Here is a 25,432-nt window from a genome sequence, read left to right as displayed (position 1 = left end):
GCAGCCTGAGAGATGAGAGCTGGCCTTCTTCATCTGAATGCTCAGGACCGAATTGCTGGTGGGGAGGAGATGGGAGGATGTGACCTACAGGATTAAAAATATACAACAGTTGGTGTGTCTTGTTCCCCCCTCCGCCCCTTCATTACTTATGGCTAGTGTCTGTGACATTTGAAGTTATATGTACATACATATACTTGATGAATATTTGGCAGATTTTATCTTCACCTGGTGTAAAGGGGCCCTGCTTCCCCCAGGACTTTGGCTATTCAAGGTCAAATTTCCCCTGAGTCTTGGTGGCCCAGAAGTCTTGCTTCCTTCAGGTGTACCCACTCCAGTGCTGCAGGACTCAAAAAGTAGTGATACGGCTTTCATTCCCCTGCTGTCGTCCACTTGCAGATAGGATGCAGCTTTCCGCTGAAGGCTAAAGGAAGACATTATCTCCCACTTCTGGGATGGTGTTGGGATGCCCCAGCTGCCCTGCCTTGAGTGCCCTGCTTTTTGCTTTGCCTCCCGTGCCTGCAGAGGTGCTTAAGATATTTCACTAATGTGATGACTAATTTTCTAATTACTTGGATGAAAATTCTGGCCCCAGTGAAGTCTTTGGGAGGTTTGCCAGACTTGTGCAGGGTTTTGCCCTACTGCCCAGTGGTTGGTACCCACATACAAGGTGCTGAAGCAGGTGCGCTACTATTAGTGCTCAGAACACAGGAGGCTTTGATCTGCCTTTCTTAGTGAAAATGGATGAGAAGTGGAATCACTTTCCGACCAAACCACATCACCTGAATTTCTCAGAATGTTTCATAATTTGTTAACCAGCAGTCTCATGTGCAAACAAAGCAGATTTCAAACTCCTCAGTACTCAGCTGCCACCTCTCCTCCCAAGGTCTTTTTCATTAGTTAATTTTCTCTCTCTTAATGAACACTTCCAATGATATTAACATGAGTGTACCAACCAGCATCTTTCTGCCTCACTAATTTCTGTTTTATGCTTGCCTGTGATTATTCAGTAGGTGCCTTTTGCCCTGTTGTGTTTAGCTTCCAAGGAAGCTGACTTCCGGGGTGGAATACATGGCATGATTTGATGCTAGGATAAAGAGACGCATCCATCCTCTACATACATGCAAGCAAAAGTTAAGTACACTGTGGCTAAGATCACATAGCTCACTCAGTTGCCACAGATATGATTGTGCTTATCTGATACCACACCTACTAATATTAGGGCTGGGCAAGGAGCTTTCATCTCTCAGTAGTGAAGCACAGTTATTCCACTACAGATGTTGTTCTCTGGTCAAGCTTGATAGATACCTAATAGCGTGACTGACTTGGAGCCTATAGTCTGCCAGCTGTGTCCTGAGGAAGTTTTAAAGCCTTAGTGTTACCTTTTGGGTGGAGAAGCTGCACAGAGTCTGCATAATGCTCACACACACACTTGGCAGACACAGAAGACACCTGGTTTGTTGGTGGTGGGTGGTGGACTCTGTCCACATGTGATGGTCTGATCCTGGAGTGGCCTCAGAGGTCTGGTGTATCTGTAATGCCTGGGTCAGCAGAAAATCAGTGTGGTCCCAGCATGCACATGTAAGTCTGGCTATGGAAGATATGGGACCCATGAAATGCCACCTGTTTGGGGCAACGCTATGCTGCTCGAGGTTTGCAGTCTTTTGCTCTGTGCAGAAGTGTCACAGAGCAGGTCTACACATAGCATTCCAGCTTGTAAAGAGGTTGCACAATCTTACTGTGTGCATTGTTTTGGTAATAACTGCATGTGGTGGTGGCTTCTTCCACCAATTGGATGTCTGCTTTCATCTCAGTTATTTTACAAGGGCAACTATTTTTAAGGTTGCTATATTTGAACTCCTTTCTTTTGCTTTCACCTGCCCCCCCAGCTCTGCATTGTCCCTAGGTTGCTCTGTTCCCTTTCCTGACCCACACATGTCCCTTTTTGACCACCAGACATTCATAGATATTTTTCTTCTTGTTTGTGGGTCGGACCCACCCTATGTTTTCCTTTAAAAATTACTTTAATCTAATTCTTTGCCAACTTTGCTGCAGTCAGTGGCACTAACAGATAAGTCCTTTCTCAGACTTATCTAGAGGAATTAATGGGTGAAAGCACTATGCAAAGCAAGACCAGAGAATTTGAAACATCACTGGGTATTGAATAATAAGATAAACCGCAAAGTCAAAGTCTGAGGCAGCACAAGGTATTTTTATGCTCTCCCAAAACTGACTTATATTAAATTCCATGCTGTTCATTCTGTTTTTTGTTTGGTTGGGTTTTTGTTTTTGTTTATAAATCAAGGCATGTATTGTTTGACTGGTGAAGACAAGAAACGGGTTTTGCCACTACAGTCTTAGGGTTGATTTCTGTGACTGGGCCCAACAATCAGGAAGAGGTGATGTGGCAACTGGATTGTGAGCTATGAGGAGTCCCAGACACTGCTGAGGAGGTGGAGGGTGTTATTTGTGAGGGAATGCAGAAAAAGAGAAGAAATCTTAGCTAGGGTAAAAGCAGGATCTGAAAACTTGTAGTCACTTGGAAATGGCTGCGAGTTCCACCTTGGGAGCAAAAGATGTCTGGAATGTCAAAGCTAGGTGACTGTGCAGAGGGGAGAGGGATGCTTTAGGAGTGAAGTTTGAGAAGTATCTGTACAAGATATTAATGAGTAATAGAGGAATGAGCAGCACTGCCTCTTCAGTCTGCTCTCCTCACAGATTATTATACCAGTGCTACGACTGAGATTTGCAGTATGATTTTCTCCCTATGCTGTTGGGCTGGCACACTCCTAGCAGGGATACTGTTGTAGCAATGTGAAAGTGCCCTGCACCAACATCTGCACCAACATACCAACTGAGTACACACTGGGAATCTGTAGAGAATTCTTTCTAGAGAAGGTTAGCTACAGAATCCTCTGTAGAGAACCTTCTTCTACCAGGATGGGTGATGGGGCACAGTTGTGTGGATGTGCCTATGTACACAATAAAGCTGGATACAGAAAAGAATACAGTAAAAACCCTGAAAATAGTGCTGGCAGTTATGATTGACATTCCAGAAACAAACTGGTCAGCACCTGAATGAAATTCAGGACAGAATTACAGCTTTGAAGAACTTGCAAGCTGCAGATGACAAGACTAAAGGACAGAGGGAAAAGGATATAACGTAGAGAGGCACTGAGAAGAGTAATAATTGGCATTAACTCTCACTAGCAACGCTTTTATTGTCTTGCTGCGAGCTTTTTTTGTGCGATGTTCTTTCAGCATCTTGGGATCCTGATCAGATTATTCTTGGTACAGTGGAGGTAGAGAGCATGTCCACCAAACAAAGGCAAGTCAAGGAAGGACCTACTGGATACAGCCAAAGGACAGCAGCAAGAATGGTTGGAGGTCTAGATAATACAGTTTGCAAAGAAAGATGAGGAAACTGGGCCTCTTTAGCCTCAATGCAAGAAGAAACAACAGCTCAATGGTCCTCAAAAACATAAATACACCTTTAGACAGAAAGAGAGTATTCAGATTCCCTGTTCATGGTGAAGATAACAGAAAATATTTCAGCTGGATTGCAGCAGGAAGGCTTTAGTTCAGACACTTGGAAGAACTTTCTAATAGTAAAGCCCCAGCATAGGTTGTGCAGGAAATGGGGAAGTCTCCAGCACCAGCCATCTTCCACAGCAGGCTGAATGAAGAGCTGTCAGGAATGGTGACATCTAGGAGAGACCCACTGGAGAGAGAGGGGCAGAGGAGACATCTTCTCAGGGCCAGATCCAGGTTTGTGATTCTGTGGCATTGTTCATGGTGCAGCTTGGGGGACAAAAATGACATATTTTGGGAGTATGAAAAGCACAAGCCTCCTTTCTTTGAGAGTCATCCCTTAGCTGCAAAGGAGTTAATTTCCTGGCTGAAACAGAGGATGCAAAAGCAAGGCACCTAGAGCAAGACATGTTGCTGTTGACATGCGTAGTCTATCAAGATTTAAGTGTAGACATAGAGCTAACTCGGAGTTAGACCTGAAAACCACTAACCCACCTTTTAATTTTAAAAAGCTTCTGGGTGAAGCTCCTGTGCAAACAGCCTGACTAGATTCTCAGGCAATGAAGACAGGCGCAAGCTGACTGCAGTGACATGCAGCTGAACCACAGCACGATGGGACAATCAAGGAAGTTTGGGCAGTGCAGAGAGGTTGTGCTAAAATTATGCACTTGAGCATGGACTTTGCTTTTCTATCCTGTTGTCACTAAATCTTACCTTGCAGCTCACTAATAAGTGCCATCTTTTTTAGAGATACTTGGCCTGTGCCACAGCAGATATCTGCTGGTTTTACGACTGCCAAAAGAGCAAGCAGAGTGCTGCTTATAGGTGCCTGTACAAAAGGTTGTGACTGATGCCCTGATGGGCAAGTTCAAGAAAGTGATGGGCACTTTGGGCTTTCTGCTACCCATAGTGGCGGGCTCCCTGTACTTTTGGTGGGAGAAGCTGTCCTGGGGGCCAAATGGTCCAGTGGCTAGACTCAGTTGTGCAAATGTAGATGTTTAGAGCCAATTTAGGTGCACCAGAGTATCGAAAATACGTCCAGGTGCTGGCCAAGTCTAACACAGGGGCTATGAGAGACCTGCTTCCAGGGAGAAATCCCCTGGGGCATCTCAGCTTGGTACTTAACACCTGGTCAGATATACCAAACCCAGAGTATCTAACAGGGGCTCAAGCTGTTTTGGACTTGCACCTAACAGAGGAGCTGAACCTCTGGACCTTATTTTGGTGGGTCAGAGCTGTGGGCCATCCTGTGGAAGAAAATTTAAACTGGTGGTCTGGGCCTTAAAATGTGAAAGGTCTCCTACTGGAGAAGCTGAGTAAGGGTAAGGCACTACACACGTACAAACACACACACACCAACTTTTGCTAGCTCATTATGTTATCCAGCAGGGGATTAATTTTTTTTTTTTTTAAAGCAGAGTAAAAGTAGATCAACTGATAAAAAAGAGCCTTTTTGTTGTGAGAGATTGCTGAGCTTGGGAAACTGTTTTCAGAGCTATTGGCAAACACTTTACAGTGTAAACAGGGCCTACATCAGTCAGATAAATAAGTGCAGATGTGCTTTTCTGTAGGAACCATTTGGTAGTAGACAATATATTGAAAAAATTTCCCATCAAATTAATAGTGGCCAATTAGACATAACCCCTTCCCCTCATCCCTGAATCCCCTCCAATCTCGGCTGCCTGAATGGGAAGAGCTCCTATCACCTGTTTCATTATGCAGATTGATATTCGAACATCTGAGAACAATGCTGCTTTCTGCACGGCACGGCTCCAAATTGCTAATGAAACAGCTCTGCCAGACAAATCAAACCTGCTCTCACTACTGCTGCTGCCGACAGCTCTCATGGCAAGTTGCGGAGGGGGAAGCAGGAAAGGGGCTCTCCACTTTGAATGTGTTAATAGCCCCCAGCCTGTGTGTTTATCGCTCTCCAGAGCAGGAAGATTTCTGCTCTCTGACTCTGAGAGGTTACTTTCCCAAAGCCATGGTCCTATTTGGACTTAATGCTTTAATTCAGTGATTTCAATTTGTGGAGTGAGGGGCTGAAGAGGTGGGTAGCTGCTAGGCTTTGAACAACTCATGTCCCAAGCCCACCCCAACCCTTCAGGCACACCTGGTGTTTGCTTCCCACCCCCATATCTAGCATCCATCTCCTACCCACATTTGATGTGAAGCCAGCTCCATACGGGATTTCTCTCATGGGTGACAGTGTGTCACATCACCGTGGGAACAAGGGGAGCATCTCCTGACCAAGGCCCCATGGTGGGCAAGTGGGAGGCTGCAGGTGGGGTACGCCTCCGCCCAGGGCTCTTTAGGTGCAGGGCTGCAGCTGAGCCCTGCAGGTTCCCTTCCAGGCAGTCACCCCTCAAGGTAGGTAGAGCTGGGCAGTGGGACAGGGCTCCTGCTGCAATGAGCATGAGGTGGGGCTCCTACAAGTGTGGACCCTGTAACAGCCCTGCTTGCCTCTCCCTGTGACTCTCTGCAGCTGGGTTTGCTCAGCAACCAGTGAAATTTCTTATCTTCCCCTCCCCTGTTAGAATCAGTTATTTTTTTTTGCCAGAGCCTCACAGGGCTCCTCTTTGCAGATGCCTGGGGTAGTCTAGTTGTGACTTTGGGCTCTGGCCACAGAAACATTTACATGAAATGATGGGAGAGCTCTCTCATTAATCTAAATTCTGACCCTTTCTGTCAATAACTGTGGTTAATTCTTTTGTCAATATTTTCTGAGACATTGAGATTACCTCTGCACGGGTTGCCTCCACGTAATGGCCCCTGCATTGTGTCTCAGCTCCTGTCTCATGTGTCTCAGACTTCTTCTAGACCAGCCTGCCAAAGTCCCCTACTTCCCTGGGGCTGACACTTCTGATCCAGGCCCACTCTCCCAGCCCTTGGGAGAAGCCAAACAAGTGGCTTTTCTTAGTGAAATCTTTGACAACAATGTCAATTAACTTTCTTCCTCGTGGACCTTCTCCAGTTCCTCCGCATATATTCTTCCACCATATTGCCAGTAGAGGACACATTCCTTCCCCATCTGTCCCGTATGTTTTCTGGGAAGGCTTGTAGGTCTTCTTGCTCCTTCAGTATGAGCTATGTGGGGCAGAAGTGCGCTCAGAAAGGTGCAGCAGTGTTTTGGCTCTGGAGAGCTCTTTGGAGATCCCTCGATCTCTGGACCGAGCTGTACCCACCTACTAAAGATCTCTGGCGTGGGCCCCGTATGGATCCTTTCAGACTGTTTCCTGTCTCATTGTCCACCAGGCTGTGATTGAAGTGTGTGTGTGCATGTAGGTGCGTGCAGAATAATTTGCATTTGCAGATCTGAGGAATGAGCAAGGGCTAAGGGATGGTGAGTGAATGGACAGTATATGGTTTTGTAGAAGCCATCAGCCTGGCTTCCTTCTCTAGAAACATGCTTTTCCAGTTGCTGAAAACAGTAATTTCCTTCAAGAGGAAAGTTTTCATTTATTTACTGATTGCCCAGGAGGTTAAAAATTATATATGGAGCCTTTCACCTCTGGCTGCTAAGAGGGGCCCTGGAACACAGCAGGAGCAAAGGATAGTTCAGAGGTGGGATTGTTTCACTTATGACAGCCCTCCCTGACTCTGTAATCCTTTTTACTCCAGTTCATAGACACAGTGATGGAAGCAGACAAAACTAGAGATGGTGTCACTGGGAATGGAGTGTGGAGACAAATGGACATTGGATGAAGCTTTCTTTTCTCTTAAAGCTCTTTGGGCCCAGAGGGAGGCTGTCACAGCTGCTGCCCCTCCAAAGGGCATGCTGAAGCTGAGGTCACACCAATGTTGGTTGGGCCTGCCTGCTGCTTGCCCTGCTGACTTTACTCTGTTAGAGGGCTCTATGGGGATGGGGCTGCCCCATCTGCCCCCTTAGGCTGGATTCTGCAGCCTCTGAGGAAGCAAGATGCCCACTTTGCAAACTCCCATTTTATCATGTTAGGGGAGAGACTGTGTTCCTTTGTGCCTAGTATAGCAATACCATTCTTGTGATGGGTCCCCTAAGCTGCTGCTATAATCAGTTTGGTAAAAAAGAATAATTTTAGCATGCTGCAGTGATTTTTCTCCCATCAAAGTTTGCTTTCATCACAGGTTTTGATAGCTATGAGTTTGTCTTCATCCCTAGGGGGTGTGACAAGGTTCTAAGAGCCACCTTACTGCCTGTTTTATGCTATGTGAAACCTCTTTTGTTTTTTTTGGTGATGTGCCAACCTGTGTTTCAAAAAACAACCCTGATGTTTTCTATTTGCTTGAAGAAGTAGGACATGTGTTCTCTCTCATACATTCATGCATGCATATACAAGCCAGCCCATCTTGCCATCCAAACTGGGGGGATGATTCCTTGCACAGCCAGATGAGTTTCCTGGTACACAGAAACAGGTGATGTGAATGGTGTATTCGCCTACCAACAAACACAGCTCCTGCTTGGCCTTATTGCTGAGATGTTGTGAATGGGATTGGTATACTGCTTTAGTGGCTTTGGCCTCCTCAGCTGGGTTGACCAGGTTCCAAACTGGCTTTGATCACAACTCAAGAACAAGCCTCATCTGCATGTTTTTTTAAGCTATAGCTATAGACCAGAGCCACATTTCCACTGTAGAAGGTGACAGTACATGACTGCATATATTCATGTACCAGGTGAGCTGTTGCTGTTAAATGGGTTTGATCTGACCATAAATGTGTTCCTAGCGTGCTTCTCTGTATCATCCAAATATACAGTCCCAATTGGGAGTCAAGAATTAGCACCAGGCAAGCTACTGCTTCATATATCAAGGGACGAGGGGCTTGCCTCTATCTAGCCTACCTTTGCATCTTTGTCTTTACTGCTTATTCAGTTCCTGGCTTACAGTTCTGTGTTCCTTCCCATCTGCTGGTTCTAGGGGTTTTAAGCAGTCTTGATAATTGACATTCTAAATTTTACTGCTCATAAAACCCCAGAGAGCATTGATTATGACTTGAGTTAAGCAAGTGGCATATAAAATCTCATGGCCTCGCAGCCATAGGGGAATGTTATGATGAATGTATTTCTTGGGAGCAGCAAAGGTTTTAGAGTATGCTGCCAGCTCTGTTCTGGGCATCAAATGTTACTAGTGACTTGCAACCACTAATAGCATTTCATTTGGGACATTTGCCCAAAAGTTTGAAAGCTGATCATTCATTTGGCGAAGTGGTTGTGAGGTGTTCTGAGAAGCATCTCTCCTCATTAACTACGTTTCTGCTTCAGTCAGAATCAGGAAGTGCAAAGGCATCCACAGAGTTGAAAAAGATACTTAGAAAATAAATGACACTTTGGCTAAAATGCATATAGATTTTACTGAAAATCTTTGCTTGACTGTGTTCTAAAGCCAGTGTTACTTCTTCCCTTTCCTTTTCCTTTTTCTGTTTATCTAACTTCATTTTAATCTTTGATGACTGGTTATTTTATGCACTTAATCCAGAGTGGACAGAAAGACCAGGTTGCTCAGATTCACTTCTTGGTTCTTAGGCACTAACAGGAGATGTTTGTGTTTGAAAACAGTGAAATATATCTTCTCAATAATGTTTTCTACCTGATAGTAAAATAACATTAGAACTACCTTCTGAGGAGAGTGTGTTCTCCCATTCAGATGACTGCTTCTTGCTGAAAGATTGTAAGAAATATTATGTTTCTGTCTCTACAGTTCCAGAAACCCAATGACTTTTCGCCCCCTTTCCGCTTTGGGACGGTTCCCAATGGCAGCACAGAAAGGAACATTCGCAACAACTATCCTGAAATGCACAGCTACATGGTGAAGTTCAATCAGAGAGGGGTGGATGATGCATTGTTCTCGCTGAAGACTGGGTGAGGCTTTCTTCTTCCATGCTTACTCACCACAGAAACCTGACTTCCTTGCATGCTTCTCTGGGAAATTTTTTGTGGGATTTGGAAAATGAGCCTCCGTATTCATTCCATGGTTAAAAGTATAGCAAAGCTACACACAACACAGAAGAATAATGTTGTGATTCTCTTAGCCAGGTTATTCTATTGACATCTGTGTAAGAGTTTTGGCTTTTGCTGTGTTTATAAGACTATTCGGAAAAAAAAAACCCAGAGGATCTCCTGTACCCTTGTATACATTAGCCTTGTGTATATTAGTCCTGAAGACCTTACTTCATCAAGATGTTTCATGCTGATGGGTCCTTATGCATACACCTGAAAAGCTCACAGATCTCTGGGGACAAAGTTTTTTTCAGAGCATTTATATTGTCATCTGGAAATCCCTTTGATTTCCCTCCTTCTGAATATAAAAGATTATGTTAATCAGGAAGCTGAAACAATCCTTGTCAGACTAATCCCACCCCAGTGTATCACTAGCTAATATAGTGTAACGGAAGGTGTGCTTGAAGCAAATAGTCTGGAAGTAGCCCTTCTCTCTGGAATATTTTAGTATTAAGGGCTGAACAAAATGTTGTTTGAATAATAAGGAAGTATATAAAATGGGAGCATTTCCTTGGGTAATTTGGGAAATGTGGGAAAAATCATTAGCAAAAACTATGTTTGAAAAGCTCATTTTAATAGCAGTGAATCTGTAAAGCAGCAGACTTAAACCCCATTTTGCAGGCCTTTGCCCTTTGTAATTAAAGACCTCCTCCCAGAGCTGACCATTTTGGTTGTCAGAGCCTAGCCCCAGTGAAAAAAAACATTCTTGCTTACACTCATGTTGCACTCTTATGAGAAAGTTCATTCCAAAGCACGAATGAAGATGTTCAGCCAATTTAATTACTAGATTGACTGAATATTCCTAAACCTGTTCGCCAGGTTCAGAGGCATGCAGCCCATTATAAATGATTGTACCATTGTTGGATGCCATCCTGGGAAGGTATATTTGCCAGGGTAGTCATCATCCAGGAAATAAATATGTTCTGTCCTGGAAATATATGGACGAAATAGAGCTCATCACTTGTGGTAGATGTCATCCTGGCTTCATATCCACCCTTGGACAGACTTCCCCACAGATACGCACTTGAACTGAGATAATCACCATACTGGAAATATATGTGCAGGAGGTGGATTGAAAAGATAGCGTAGGTGTGAGAATGTGCAAGGTGGAAGGTCTTTGGTCTTTTATTGAAAAGTGCTTCATTTCAGCTCTAGTGGGAGGATTTACTCATCAGCTGTCTTTGGTTATGTGGAAGATGCAGCCCCCTGAGACTGCCCCCCACACCCAAATCAATTTGTTGCAGTGAGAGAAAGGCTCTCATCAGTCTGTCGAGTTGTCTACCCATCCTAGCCCATAATGGGGATTTCTCTTTGTTGAAACAGATTTTTTTCTTGTGGTTTTCAGCTAAGCACTCTTTACCAAAAAGCTACTCAGCATGGTAAACCATAAAGCTGCTATTGACATTGGTAAAGGTCCAGTAGTGCTTTTCACAGTAACTGAGGAGTTAAACATGGTGTCTTGACTTATTTAATTTGAAAAATAATTACATTTTGCTCAGCTAAGTCATGCCAGCAGTTTGAATCTGAGATAATCTTTTCCTTACTTCCACTCCTGCTTTGCTATCTAATATCGATACATTTTATAAGGATTGTAGGTTCCTTTGAGATGAAAGGCAGTCCAGAAATATAAGCTGTTGTTAGGACTGTAGATCCCCTTGACTTGCTCTTAATTCACCTTTGTCTTGCGTTATGTTTATATTCCAAATTTTCTTTCAGATCAGAAATGATGATTATCACAGAGTGAGAAAGAAATAGTCCTCATTTGTAATCTAGCTTCACCTGTAAACAGGTTCTAGGCTCAGATTTTAGTTAACTCTGAAGATGAAGGTGCAGCCTATTGTAGTCTATATGAAAGAGATTTGCTTCTGCCTTAATTACCTGAGAACACCTTTGAACTCATACAGATTCTATCTTTTCTGTACTATGCCCCTCTTGTTTCTTGCACCTGTGCAGGAAGTTGGATGCTTTCATTTATGATGCAGCAGTGCTAAACTACATGGCTGGCAGAGATGAAGGCTGCAAGCTGGTGACAATTGGGAGTGGGAAAGTGTTCGCCTCCACCGGCTATGGCATTGCCATCCAAAAGGACTCGGGCTGGAAGCGCCAGGTTGATCTTGCCATTCTACAGCTTTTTGGAGATGGTGAGTGACAAGAAAAAGAGGAGTTGGATTTTTCCTAAGAGATACCAGGTTTTGCATGTAAGAAATAGAAGTTCCTAGCTCTGTTGCTTCAGATTTGAGTTGAGAACAGGAAATTATTAACAAGGGTTTGTTAGAGGCATTACGCTGAATATGTGAGGATGTCACCTATTTTATGTTGTTGATGCAGGGTAGAAGTATCATCAAAAGCAATGTCAAAAACACTAAAGGTTTCACAGAACCAGCTCAGATGTGTGTTTGAAAAATATCTTGTGTGAAGAATGCCTTGTAAAAACAAGATTTTTGTTGTGAACTTTTCTCTACCTTTGAGGTTTTGCCATGACCAAACCCACTAATTATACTGGACTTTCTGTGGTCATCTCATGCTTTATAGTTCTAGACAGGAGCAACCCATGCAGAGTTTACAAAATTAAAGAATAAATATTTCTGGATGGAAGAGGTAACTCAGATTTTCCAAAACTTAAAAAAACCAAACCAAAACACAGGGAAGGACTTGAGACTCAGAAGCATATTTTGGAGTGAGTTTTTAATCAGAACATTATAGTTACCTAGTTCATCTTATCCTTCACAGAGAAATCGCTATTATTTTAAAAAAAAATCTTTTGTGGGATAAGGAATTCCTGCTTAGAAAATATATTCCTGGCTTTCCCTTTCAATTCCATATTACAACTTGCTGTGTCCTTTTTTAGAATAAATAAAATTCACCAGTTATTTTATTTATAAGTACTTCTCTTTTTTTCTGAAATCTGAAAATAACATATGGTATAATAAATATGGGAAGAAAATAGTTGTGATATATTTCAGCAGAAAATTGGCCACCTGACAGATAGGGTGTCCTGTCTCCTAAACAGCCTAATATGTATTATTTCAGAAAAAAATACGTAAGTTCTCCATAAAGTTTTAAAGACTGTGCTATGGTGCCACATAAATATATGGATCCCCCCCTCCCCCGTCACTGGACTGGAGGTTGAAAATGTGAAAAACTAACTTTCCTAACAGCATGAAAAGAATTGCCAACCTGCAAAATTAGTTTGTTTCTGAATGTCTCAGTATGCATGTGTGTGTGTGTGTTTATCTCTGTCTCTCCCCTCTTGAAAATACCATAATGGGAGTAAGTGGGGTATGAAATTAGACTACAGAACATTTGTTCCTAGCTGATACAAATTAGTAATATTTTTGATCGGTCAAAGGGCCTGGAAGTGTTGAATTTGGACAAAATTGAAGGGAAGAAAACCAGGTGAAAATGCACAAATATTATTGGGAACATTGCCCTTAGTTTTAATAAGCTATGGATATGATGGAAGCAGATTCAGAATCAGACATTTTGATTTAAAAAGATCAACATTTTGAGTTTTCCGCTGGAAACATACAATGTTTTCATACAGAAGTGACTCATTTTTGTCTACCAGTATCAGTCACGGATTTTTCACTTCATTGACCTAATATGAAAGTGGAAGTTTGTGAGGCCAGGTCTTCAGTCATCTGGTGGACAATTTTTTCATTATCTCACTGTAGACGTTTGGCAAGTGTGATAGCTGTGTCTTGTGGTACGGCTTTTTGTGGCTAATACCTGGCCATGGAAAAATCCTGTTGCCTTCCCTGTGACAAATTGCACCTGCCCCTACCAGAAGGGTAGTCAGGATATTTCATGGACATAATAGCAGTGGAAAAAGCATAGCCATTGGAAATTACCTTAGATCAGCTTCTTGCTTTCAGTCTGCCCCCACCTGAGCTCTTTAGTCATTGCAGGGCTGTCTAACCTGTTCCTTTCCTTCTCTCTGTCTTTCTAGGGGAGATGGAGGAACTGGAAGCGCTGTGGCTTACTGGCATTTGTCATAATGAGAAGAATGAGGTTATGAGCAGCCAGCTGGATATAGATAACATGGCAGGTGTCTTCTACATGCTGGGAGCAGCCATGGCCCTCAGTCTGATCACCTTCATCTGTGAACATCTCTTCTACTGGCAATTCCGCCACTGCTTCATGGGTGTCTGCTCTGGCAAGCCTGGTGTGGTCTTCTCCATCAGCAGGGTGAGTGCCATTAGCTAACAGGGAGGAACAGAGGATTTATTCAGACAGTCCTAGGTACTGGAGATGTGGAAATCCACAAAGACCGTCTAATGCACAGGTGGCATAGAGTGGTGGTCTGCCAGGATAAAGGCTGGCATCTTTTCACTGTTAATGTTGCAAGAGCATCTAATGTTTTTCTGTGACATCTCTGGTCTCTGCTGGATTAGCGTCATGGAAATTTCACATGGAAATGAAAATGCAGTATAAGAAGTTAACCATAACTGTCTGCTCCTCCAAAGTGTGTTGTGAGGAGGCCAAATTTGGGGACAATAAGTCAAGTAATGGTGGATAACATGATTAGAAATTCAGTTTTTCATTGTCCTCTATATTACAGCTGTTCAGCTGACCTTATGTTAACAAGAAGTGTGCTATCATGGACAGTTGGAAGTCCCTAAGCAAAAGCAATGCCCTAAACCATGCAGAAATCCTTCCAGAGAGGATGACCATATGAACTTGTCAATTGCTTTATGCAAATCTGCCTTAGGATAGAATATTTACATTTAAAGCAAATTCTAGTCATTTCTGAGTCATCTTTCTGCTATTAGTGTAGCTAGCAGTGTCCCATTTGGAGCTTTTTTCCTTCTTTCAAGCCACTGGTCCCTTCTCCTGATCCATTCTGCAGTGAGGTCAAGTCTCAGCATTTTTGACCTCAGCGTCAATGTTACGGAATTAACTTTGATTATGCAAAGAGTATATAATTGCTACATAAGATATTGTTGAGGAGAAATGACAAAGCCTTGTGAATGCAGGGGCACAGCCTTTCTTCTATATTGTTTGTTTCTAACCTGGTTTAGTCTGGAGATGAGATGGGGGATTGTGTTTGGTGATCCTTAGCTAAGTACAGATTCTTTCGTTCTGGGGTTCTCTGTTAGGCCTGGGCCAGGCTGGTGAAAAGTCTGAAAAGTGTTAATCATCTGCTAGCTGCTGAGAAATCATGGTAACATGATGTGATGGTGTCCATTTCACAATTTACATTAATCAGCAGGTACCATTTGGCAGGTCAGAGAATAAATGAGCCCTGTTTCTTCTGCTCCTAGGGGTGGGTAGCCCTTGGAAAAAGTCTGTGTCATAGACGAAATGAGCTAGTGGGGAATGTGGAAGAACCAGGCACTTCTGCTGTCTGATTTGAGGTTGAATAGAGGACTTTCACTTTCAGGATGTCAATTTGGAGCCTGTTATCACTGTTAAATTTAACAGAATGCAATTAAAAATTCTATTGTACTTCACTCAACGAGATGCAGAAGACCTAAATACCTATTCGGCAGTCCTCCTCTTTCTCAGTTTCCTTTTCTAATCTGTACTGGTGATTAATGTAGCTAAGTTTATGACAAATGAAGCTGTTCCCTTTCTAAGATAGCTTCTGTCTCATTGATTCACTGGTGTCCAGATGAATTTCAAGGGCCAAAACAGACTTCCTTCCTCTCATCCACACAGAATCATTTGTCCTGATGCTTTTGTTCCCAAGGATATTATTTTCCCCATTTGCAATTCTGTGTTACACCTACTAGATTTGAGTAACTCTTACATAGGCAAGCAGGTATTCCTGCATCCCACAGATATGACATGAAGCAAAGCAGAGGAAGAGCAATAGAGGGGAAGGAAAAAATGTGAGGGGCAAGGGTTGGTAGAGCAGGTCTGATTTTATTTTATTTGATTTGATTCTGCTTCATGATGGAAGGCTCTCCTACAGGAATACACTGTTGCTGCACAGAGTGCTTCCCAGTCCGGGTTGCCTTTCCTATATTTTTTGCAGGACCACCCACCTTCCTGCTTTCTCTCATTTCAGGGTATCTACAGCTGCATCCACGGTGTGGCCATTGAGGAGCGCCAGTCAGCAATGAACTCCCCCACGGCAACTATGAACAACACCCATTCCAACATTCTCCGCCTGCTTCGGACAGCCAAGAACATGGCCAACCTGTCAGGGGTCAATGGCTCACCACAGAGTGCCCTGGACTTTATCCGCCGTGAGTCATCTGTCTATGATATCTCTGAGCACCGCCGCAGCTTCACCCACTCAGACTGCAAGTCCTACAACAACCCCCCTTGCGAGGAGAACCTCTTTAGTGACTATATTAGTGAGGTGGAAAGGACCTTTGGCAATCTCCAGCTGAAGGACAGCAATGTGTATCAGGACCACTACCACCACCACCACCGCCCCCACAGCATCGGCAGCACCAGCTCCATCGACGGGCTTTATGATTGTGACAACCCACCCTTCAATGCCCAGTCGCGGTCCATCGGGAAGAAGCCCTTGGACCTGGGGTTACCCCCTGCCAAGCACAGCCAGCTGGGTGACCTTTACGGCAAGTTCTCCTTCAAGAGTGACCGCTACGGAGGCAGTGGGGCCCACGACGACCTGATCCGCTCAGACGTCTCTGACATTTCCACTCACACGGTCACCTATGGCAACATTGAGGGCAATGCAGCCAAGCGGCGGAAGCAGCAGTACAAGGACAGCCTGAAGAAACGCCCAGCCTCCGCCAAGTCCCGGCGGGAGTTTGATGAGATAGAGCTGGCCTACCGCCGGCGCCCGCCCCGCTCACCTGACCACAAGCGCTACTTCAGGGACAAGGAAGGGCTACGGGACTTCTACCTGGACCAGTTTCGGGCCAAGGAGAACTCACCCCACTGGGAACACGTGGACCTGACGGATATCTACAAAGAACGGGGAGATGAGTTTAAACGCGACACAGGAGGAGGAGGGGGTGGATCATGCACCAACAGGGCCCACCACAAGCATGGCTCGGGTGAGTTTGGTGGAGGCAATGACCACAAGCATGGTGTTGTGAGCGGGGTCCCAGCGCCATGGGAGAAGAACCTGACCAACCTAGACTGGGAGGACCGGCCTGGGGCTAATTTCTGCCGTGGTTGCCCTTCTAAGATGCACAACTACACACCATCAGTGGTGGGGCAGAACTCCACCCGCCAGGCCTGCATCCGCTGCGAGGCCTGCAAGAAAGCGGGCAACCTGTATGACATCAGTGAGGACAACTCGCTCCAAGAGCTGGACCAGCCACCTGCCCCTGTGCCGGTGGCCACCACCGCCACCTCCTCCTCCAAATATCCTCAGAGCCCTTCCAATTCTGCCTCCAAGGTGCAGAAGAAGAACCGCAACAAGCTCCGCCGGCAGCACTCCTATGACACCTTTGTGGACCTGCAGAAGGATGACTCAGCCCTGGCCCCCCGCAGCGTCAGCCTCAAGGACAAGGGCCGCTTTTTGGAGGGGAGCCCCTACGCCCACATGTTTGAGATGCCAGCCAGTGAGACCACCTTTGCCAACAACAAGTCCTCAGTGCCCGCCACCAGCTACCACCACCACAACAACCCCGGCAGCAGCGGGGGCTACATGCTCAGCAAGTCGCTCTACCCCGACCGGGTCACCCAAAACCCTTTCATCCCTACTTTTGGGGATGACCAATGCTTGCTCCACGGCAGCAAATCTTATTTCTTCAGGCAGCCTGTGGTGGCAGGAGGGCCCAAAGCCAGGCCAGACTTCCGAGCCATCGTCACCACCAACAAGCCGGTGGTCTCAGCCCTTCATGGGGCTGTGCCAGCCCGTTTCCAGAAGGACATCTGTATAGGGAACCAGTCCAACCCCTGTGTGCCTAACAACAAAAACCCCAGGGCTTTCAATGGCTCCAGCAACGGGCATGTTTATGAGAAACTCTCCAGTATTGAGTCTGACGTTTGAGTGAGAGGGGAAGAGCGCGGGGAGGGACTGGGGGTGTATGTGGAGTGTGGGAGGGTGGGGTGGGATCAATCCCACCTGCTGCTCTCCTGGGTCGTCCTTATGTTGTGGGATACTGGAATTCTGAGTAGTGCAGCACTGGTGACAAGTGCCACCTCTTTGGTTTCCCCTCTTCCTCCTCCTCTTTCCCACCCCTCCCCTTTTATCTCTTTTTCCATGTTCTCGCTCCTCCCATTCTCCTCCATTCCTGGCCATTGCACTTTACAGTGACGTCGGAGTTGGATATCCTCGCTCGTAATTTCAGGAAGTGGAGAAAAAGGCAGGGAAGGGGTGGGCTGAGGGGGAGCGGCAGTGACTGTAGCGTTTCACTTCTGCTGGCTCCTGGCAGAGAAAGGCATGTGCACACATATGTGTGTGGCAGGAGGAGACAGCAGAGGCAGTGTAATGGACATGCAGGAAAATATGCTTGCTCAGGCAACTCTTCCTAAAGCTGCCTAGAAAAGATTAGTGTTTGAAGATGTGGAGAAAGTGAAGGGGGAAATAACACGACTAACTTGATGATGCACTTACATGTTAGCTATACTGAGGTTCTTGTTACATTATTTTGTGAAGACTATGGGGGTTTAGGGCTGAAATATATCTATATATATATTTGCGTATATGCTGAGAAATTTTACGCTAAAATTTTGAATTGTCTGCTGGGGCTGTGGAGGGAGGGAGAGAAGGCTTGTCTGCAGGTCTGGCTAGTGTTTTCACTATGGCTATTACAGCCGTTGAATCTGTGGCAGACCAGTGGGAGAGATGGAAAGGAAGTGGGTTCTGAGTTTGGTAAAGCAACTCTGGAGTCAGGGAAGTTGTTGGGATCTCTGACAGAGGATGCTGGTTTGCACTGAAATGAAAGGAGACTGGGGAAAGGGGTGCAGGGTTGGTCCATTAGCTGTGAATTGCTCACTAGTTGTGACATACTTCAAGGGTGGGAGCAGTGTATAGTATGGGTTAGCCTATACGCGAGTATATACAATAACTTTATACTTGAAATGTCTGTGGAGAAAGCAAAATAAACCCACGATCCTATAAGGTGTCTGGATAACACACACGGTGGAACAGAGCTAAAAAGTAAGGAAAGGTGGGGAGTTTTGTCACTGTCGCTTCAGGGTACACCAAGCCTGTTTTGGCATGTCCTTTCAGTGAGGAGGGCAGGGAAAAAAGAGTTTTCATCCTTCTGCCCTCCCTACCCTTGGCCAGCAGGTTGGAACAAAAAGAATAGGGTGCCCGCTGCCAATGCTGGCATGGTGCTGAAGAAGAAAAAAAAATGCCATGGAAGGGTGTGTGTGGTGACGGTGGTGCTGGTGGACTGTTTCAATGCCTCCTTGCACATGTGGAAATGGGAGGAGGGTGTTTGCACCCATGGGAAATACATATGTATATTTACTATTGAATGTACAGGGGAAGTACACGGCTTGTCTTCCTGGGAAGGGGTGTGCTTGAATAAATGCCAGAGAGCACAGAAACTTGTGCCGAGGGCTGAAGACAAGACTTGCAAGGCTGAGATGTGTGTGTACATGTACGTGTGCCTCTGTGTGTGAGAGAGATACTAGCACAGGTGCAAAGCTGGAATAGCCTAGGGTTTCCCATCCCTGCAGTTGTAGTGACAGCTTTCCTGGTGCACCTAGTATCGATAAGAGTGGTTTTTTCTTTCCATTGTATCATTTTAGATGCAAGTTAAACTAAAGGAAAGGGAGCAATGGTAGGAGTGAGAAGCTGAACTCCCCTTTCATATGTCTTCTTTCTCCTGAGGTGGGGGTGTGGGCCAACCTCTCCCGCCCTGAGAGATATGGCAAAGTGTCTCCTGCTTATCCTGGGTCTGTCCCAGTGTCTCAATGACTGTGGCTCATCAGGGGAAGTGTTGAGACAGCCCTGTGCTGAGGGCATGGGGACACTGCTGGGGACTGACTCTGAAAGGAGATGGCAGCCCCATCTTTATGAGCCACATTTCTTGGAGCTGAAAGCCACCTCTCTCATATCCCTCACCACACTCTGGTTGATTTTATCTTATCTTTCTCTTTTTAAGCCAATAGAAGGCCTTTTATTTATTTACTTACTTATTTTATTTATTTTTTAAATCTGGGGTGAGGGGAGGGTGGGATTTGCCTGTAGAGTCAAAGAGTGTGAGGGGAGGGTGGGCAGGGTTGGTGAGGGGAATATTTTCTTATATTTCACTGAGGAAATTAAGGAGCAAAGAGGGGGAGAGTCTTTGTAAGGGAACTTCTTATTCTTTCCCTCTCCTCTCATTACAAGGACAAAAAGGAAAAGAAAAAAAAAAAGAAACCAAACAAATTAACAGAGCGATCTGCAATCTAGAACACATGGCAGCTTGTCAGACACCTCTGACAGCAGCCACTGAGAAGGCGTTCCTTTCATTTGTAAATATTTCTTTTTTATTGCGTTTTTGTATAAATTGGTGTTTCTCTTCTCGTGAATATTCAGGTCGTGGGGTGGGAGGGAGGGGAAGTTTGTTTCCGTTCTGTTTGTTTTCTACGACTTTTCAGGCTGCGTTTTTGGAAGCGGTTTACGCGGGTCGAGGCCGTATGAATGAGGGGGAGAGAGAGAGAGAGTGAGAAACCCATGTGTGTTGTGTTCCCCTGAGGCCCCCCGTATTGCCCTGTCACCTTTATCTTCATGAATGGAAGACGCCGGAACGTCACTTCAAGCCTTGCCAGCAGGGTTTCATGTTTTGATGGGAACACCCCTAATTCCTTTTTGCATATAAACTCTCTGTACCAGCATCTCTCTGTGGAGTTTGGGCCTCAAGGCACTACACTGTCTTGATAGTGGTGGGGTGAACCATCAAGTTGGCCGCTCAGGTTGGACCATCACTTTGACATTAAGAGACTTCTCCAATGCTACTTTGGTTTAGAAATCTTGGACCTGGGAAAGCTCGTGATAATTTCTGGTATTTCCTAAGGGCTTGGGGGGGAGCTTGACAGCTGGCAAGGGCAGCTAATCTCTTTGGTGGTTATCTTGGTACTTTTCTGTCCCTCCCCACCTGGAACGAGGAAACCTGGAGGGTGGCTCTGCAGGGAAATTAAGCTGAAAACAAACCAAAAAGAAGTTAACGGAACTTTTTTCAAATCTCTTCTTAAAGGTTCTGATTTTTGTGTTCTGGGGTGAAAGTTGGTTCGTATTTTCTCCGAACTGGTCTGTCCCTTGTTCCACTGATCGGCAAATGATAGTTTGCCAAAATCATTATCTAGTGTTGATACTGTTGTAGCACTGTTAACACTCCGAGTGCTCTGCAAATATTAACTGTGCCACAAACCACTCAAATGAATGCTCTAGGGCAACCAGAAAAGAAGAACTGGAAATTCTGGACTGAACCACTGGTCTAACCACAGGAGCCTGGTATTTTGCCTTCTCCCATAATAGATTAGGCCATGAGTCCATCAGGTTAATCCTTTCTCCTATAAGCGATCTTTTCTGGTTGCTTTGTTTATTTTAGTTCTGACAGGTCAACAAGTTTTGGGACAGAGATGAAGGGGAGGGGGTGGGAGGGGGGAGGGTGTAATTCATAATCCAGAAAATAAATTGATGATGTTATTAAACTCTGATTATATATTTAGAATTTTAGATTTGGTGTATTTTCATTCTAAGTATTGAAGTGAATCGATCAGGTAATATTAGCAGCAGGTGTTGTCTATACTAGAAAACCACCCATGTGCTGTTTATTACCTGTCCAGAAAAGAATGGAATTTCATACCAGAGCCTGACAAAACTCCACATCCCCTCCCTTGCCATTTCTCTCTCTCTCCCGTAGAAACACCAGTATTTTCTGGGGCAGTGGCTGGGAACATTTCCCCTCTCTGAAGGTTTCTGCACGCAAGAATACTGAGCAAAAACCATTGTGTCCTCTACAGTTTGGTGACCTCTACTGTATATTTGCAGCCAGCCTCCCAGGAAAGATTAGGCGCCTTTGGCAATGTTTCTGACATTTACCTCCTCACTCTAGCCTCAGGCATGGCTCTCTGAGAGGTATTTTCATGAGCCATGTTCTTCTGAAGTGGTACTGGAGTGTATGTACTCAGCTGAAGGAGGATGTGTGTGAAGGAGACAGAGGAAATATTCAAAAAATATCAGAAATGTGCCATGCATAGTGGAAAGCAGCTGGCAGGTAAAACTTGCAGCCGTGGACCGCCTCATCATAAACCTTCTTGGAGTATTCACACCAGCTTTTTACCATAACACAACACAACACAGGCTGGTGTAGTAGTTCTCTGTCTCCCATCATGCCTCCCAGTGAGGGCAATTTCAGAACTTGCCGTGTCATATCATAAGTAGGAAAGAAAAGCTGCAGTCAGGACTTGTTGTCAGTCGAAACAATGAAGCACACCAGCCCCACCTCCTCAGCAAAAAAACATCCCATTCTCTCTGAAATCCAGCATGTGTCGTCAGAACTCTCCAGGCAAGAACCCCAGTGGGTTCAAAATGCTCAGCAATATGCAAGAATTAACTTTGCTTGTAGGGAATTGATATTTCAATTTCCAGTGCATGGAGGGAGGAAGGTTCCTTTGCAATGTCCTGAAGGATTTGGTGGAGGAGTTAAGAGTTGCCACAGTGGGCCTCTTTGCTTCTGACTTCTTCAGCAATGCATGCTAACGTTGAGCTCCTCACTCCAAGAAGACACTAGCATCCATCTTGAATAAAGCCCCTTTCTACCTTCAAATCAGGGTTGTTTCTAACAGCAACATTGCCAGCAAAAGAGAGAGGGGGAGACAAAGAATGAACATGATGGTGGTGACAGGTTAGAGTGATCAGAGATACCTCAGGGATCTTTATAGGCAAGTCTTTGCTTTAGAGCTTTCTATCAAATGTGGCATATCCTCCCACCTCCGTTGCTTATCAACAGATGGAAGCAAGCCTGGGAACACCGCCAATGATCAGACTTAGGCCTTTCACACATCCTCCACTCCAGTCAAGCAACCTTTGATGAGCCCTTCCCATGAAGAAGGGTGGGAGGTTGCACTTCCCCACGTATTTTTGGTTGCCAAAATGAAAAGAAAAAGGGGAGGGAAAAAAGATGAGGAGTGTTGATGAAGGGACTTCGTGCTGACTCTCTGCACCATCACTTTAAGGAATTACACTTCACCCTTCCCGCTCAAACCAGGCTAGCAAAGCGTAGGGTCCAATTATGCTGCCTCTCCGTGGCATGTGCCTGGCTAACCACAGGAGCCCCTGGGAGCTGTGTGCAAGGAAGGAACTGGATTGCTGGAAACAAATGGGGATGGACTCCAAGCCACGATTCCCGTCAGCACCCACTCTTTTCCATAAGTGCTTCCCTGCTGCTGAACACACCTGGCGTGTCCACCTGGAACACACCTACCATGCTGCTGGATGCTGCAGGGCACATTGAGATAGTAACTAGTGGGACACGATTGTTGTCCCCACAAGGGCTTACTTTCAATTTGCAGCCAAATAGATTTCCAAGCCATAGCCCCTCGCTGCATTCACCCACCTACACTTCCCTGTGGCTCCCTCCCTCCTCCTCCCCTCAAAGGCAAACTGGGGCGCTGACTGTCTCACTGGCAATACGAATACTATTGCTTCATCTTCATCACAGGCTCTCTGGACCTCCCTGGGGCTGACTGCAGACAGACCTGGGTGTCTGCCATTAGAATGGCAACAGCAGCAACAACAAAACCCACTTTGCAATTGGCTTTGAGCTCTTTCTTCATCTCTTGAGCGTTCCCAAATTCCTCTCCTAGCCATACCATTTGAGTGAATTCTGGCACCCTTCTGTCATTGCTGACAACAAAACTGACACAGCATGACTCTGCTTGTGTATAGAAAAAGGCAGTGAAACCATATCGCAGAGAGCAGGACTGATGTCTGCCGACGTCAATGGTTCAGACCCCTGGGTGCTGAGGTAAAGGCGAATCTCTGTGATGTGTCAGTAGTTGCAGATCTCTTATCCTGCTGGCCTCCTGCCATTAAAGGTTCACAGCAAGCACTGGTATACACTCCAACAGGTCAGAAAAATATTCCACGCTGTGGGACAGGGTTCCTCTGGGCACGTGCACACATGAGAGACATGCTGGGGAAGTGAAACACACAAAAACAAACCCGACACAGCAGGAACCTGTGAGTCTTGCGTGCCTGTACGCACACACAGAGACACAGACACACGCACGGTACATTGCAGTATGCTTAATGACTCTGTCCCACAATGCATTTTTGCCAAGTAGGAACGACGTGACCTTTCCTAATGTTCTGCTGGTAGTTATTTAATTTATGTATTCACTTTGTGACTTTTACATCATCTGCTTTCTTGACTGCAGCATTACTGTGTAAATATCTGTGTATATATGTACAGAAACTAACTCAAGCAATTATATTCAGGTTGGGAAAAGGGTGGGTTTTATATCTGTACAGTATTTCCTTATTAAATAATGGCATGGGGGGGGTTGGGAAAGTTAACTTCTAAATTGTGGTTTTATTGGTCTGTGGTGTTTGAAGTTGTTTCAGTGGTTGCTTTTGCTGGTTCGGAAAGTTTATCTGGATGTTATATGTGTGTGCCAAGAAAGGGTCCCCAAACGGGGGAGGTTTGGGATTGGTGAGGGGTGGTGGGTAGCAGAGGGTGTTAATAATTTCCTGTAATAAAAGCCGTATTGATTGCTAGGGACTGTTTGTGTGAGGCACAGGGCTGTTTCCTTCTCTATGTGCTTTGCTCTTTGATTATTTTCTCTTCCCTGGTCCCCATTGTCTTCTCCCTGGGACACCAGCAGAGTACATTTGTTACTGTGGATTACAGGGATCTCTCTCTGGGCCTTCATCTCCTGACCAACTTTTCCATTTCCCTGTCTTTGTGGCCTTCCCAGTACCAGAGGGAGGGGAGGCAGCGTGGTCTCAGATCCCCTGTGCCACTTTTGTCCACTTTGCTTCCTCTCCTTTAGACCCTCTCTGTCCTTCCTCTAAGCAGAACCTCATTTTCAGGTGTTTTGATCTCTCCAGCAGTTTACTGCCTCGTCTCCCTGGCCTCTTATCTACTTATTTCTCATCTTACTCACACTGATTCTTCAATTTCATCTCTACGCCTCTTCCCTCACAATGACTTATGCTGGCTGTTTGCCTGCTCTGCTACTCTTATTACTGTCTTGTTGCTCCATTGTCTTCATCAGGCTGTGCAATGCTGTGCAGAAGATGAGCGAAGGACAGGCCTCTACTTCTCCTCTCCTGGAAAATTCTAGCCCTGACCAGATTTTTAGAAGATGGTATTTGGCAGTTATTTTTGGCTTCTCTGACACTTTCACTGAGGTGGTGTTCTGCTCTTGCCCACTGAAGAAATAAGAAATGATTGGTCTGGCAAATTAGTCAGTGCAAGGAAGCAGTAAAATTGTCTTTTCTGAGAAAGCCAAGAGGAAGAACGTAATTTCCATCCTCAATGGCTGACTGGTGAATTTAGAGCAGGGGCAGATACAGTTTTTATCCACCCAGCTTGACCCACATCAGGGTCAGTAGAGTTGCTTTAACTCTGGCTGAATAAAGCAAGGCTGCTGGAGAGAAGTAGGCTATCTTTTAGCAACACAGCGCTACCTTCCTTTATTGCCTAGAGGCCATTGGCTTGTAAACAGCTACATGGTGTTCTGCTGTGTTGCAAACCTGAGGGTGAATGTCTGGTAGTATTTGGTCCCTTTCTGTCTGACAAGTCAATATAAATTGGTGTGTGGCACTAGCTGCCTAGAGTTTGTGGTCTAGTCTCATGTCAGGAGGAGAGTGACAAGGTGTGATGTGGTGAATAAGCAGAGACAGAGCCACTGCAAAACTGGTAGGGGCTCTTGGCAGATGCCAAGATACCTCCCTCCTTCTCTTTTGGACAACCTGCATTGTTCTTTTATGAACATCCATCAACACACCATCCTCCATAGCCATGGCACTGGCTGCTCATCCCTGAAGACACCTGAGTCTGCTGGTCACAGTCTGAGAAAGGGCCAGTCAGCCTCTCCGCATGTACATGTGTGTTG

General features: G+C 45.3%; 1 protein-coding gene across 1 annotated transcript in view; it reads left to right on the top strand.

The window, feature by feature from the left end:
* Positions 1 to 19,552, top strand: part of GRIN2B (glutamate ionotropic receptor NMDA type subunit 2B) — a 210,948-nt gene extending 191,396 nt beyond the window's left edge. Inside the window, exons 10-13 of the mRNA XM_064452860.1 lie at positions 9,201 to 9,361; positions 11,453 to 11,640; positions 13,449 to 13,687; positions 15,513 to 19,552. Of these exons, the coding sequence (XP_064308930.1) occupies positions 9,201 to 9,361; positions 11,453 to 11,640; positions 13,449 to 13,687; positions 15,513 to 17,420 (2,496 nt within the window). The 3' untranslated portion in view covers positions 17,421 to 19,552. The remainder of the gene's footprint in view (positions 1 to 9,200; positions 9,362 to 11,452; positions 11,641 to 13,448; positions 13,688 to 15,512) is intronic.
* The last annotated feature ends 5,880 nt before the right edge of the window (positions 19,553 to 25,432 follow it).

This window comes from Phalacrocorax carbo, chromosome 1, assembly GCF_963921805.1.
Source record: "Phalacrocorax carbo chromosome 1, bPhaCar2.1, whole genome shotgun sequence".
In the NCBI taxonomy this organism is placed as follows: domain Eukaryota; kingdom Metazoa; phylum Chordata; class Aves; order Suliformes; family Phalacrocoracidae; genus Phalacrocorax; species Phalacrocorax carbo.
The sequence above is the reverse complement of the archived record's forward strand: the minus strand, read 5'-3'. Positions and strand labels throughout refer to the sequence as shown.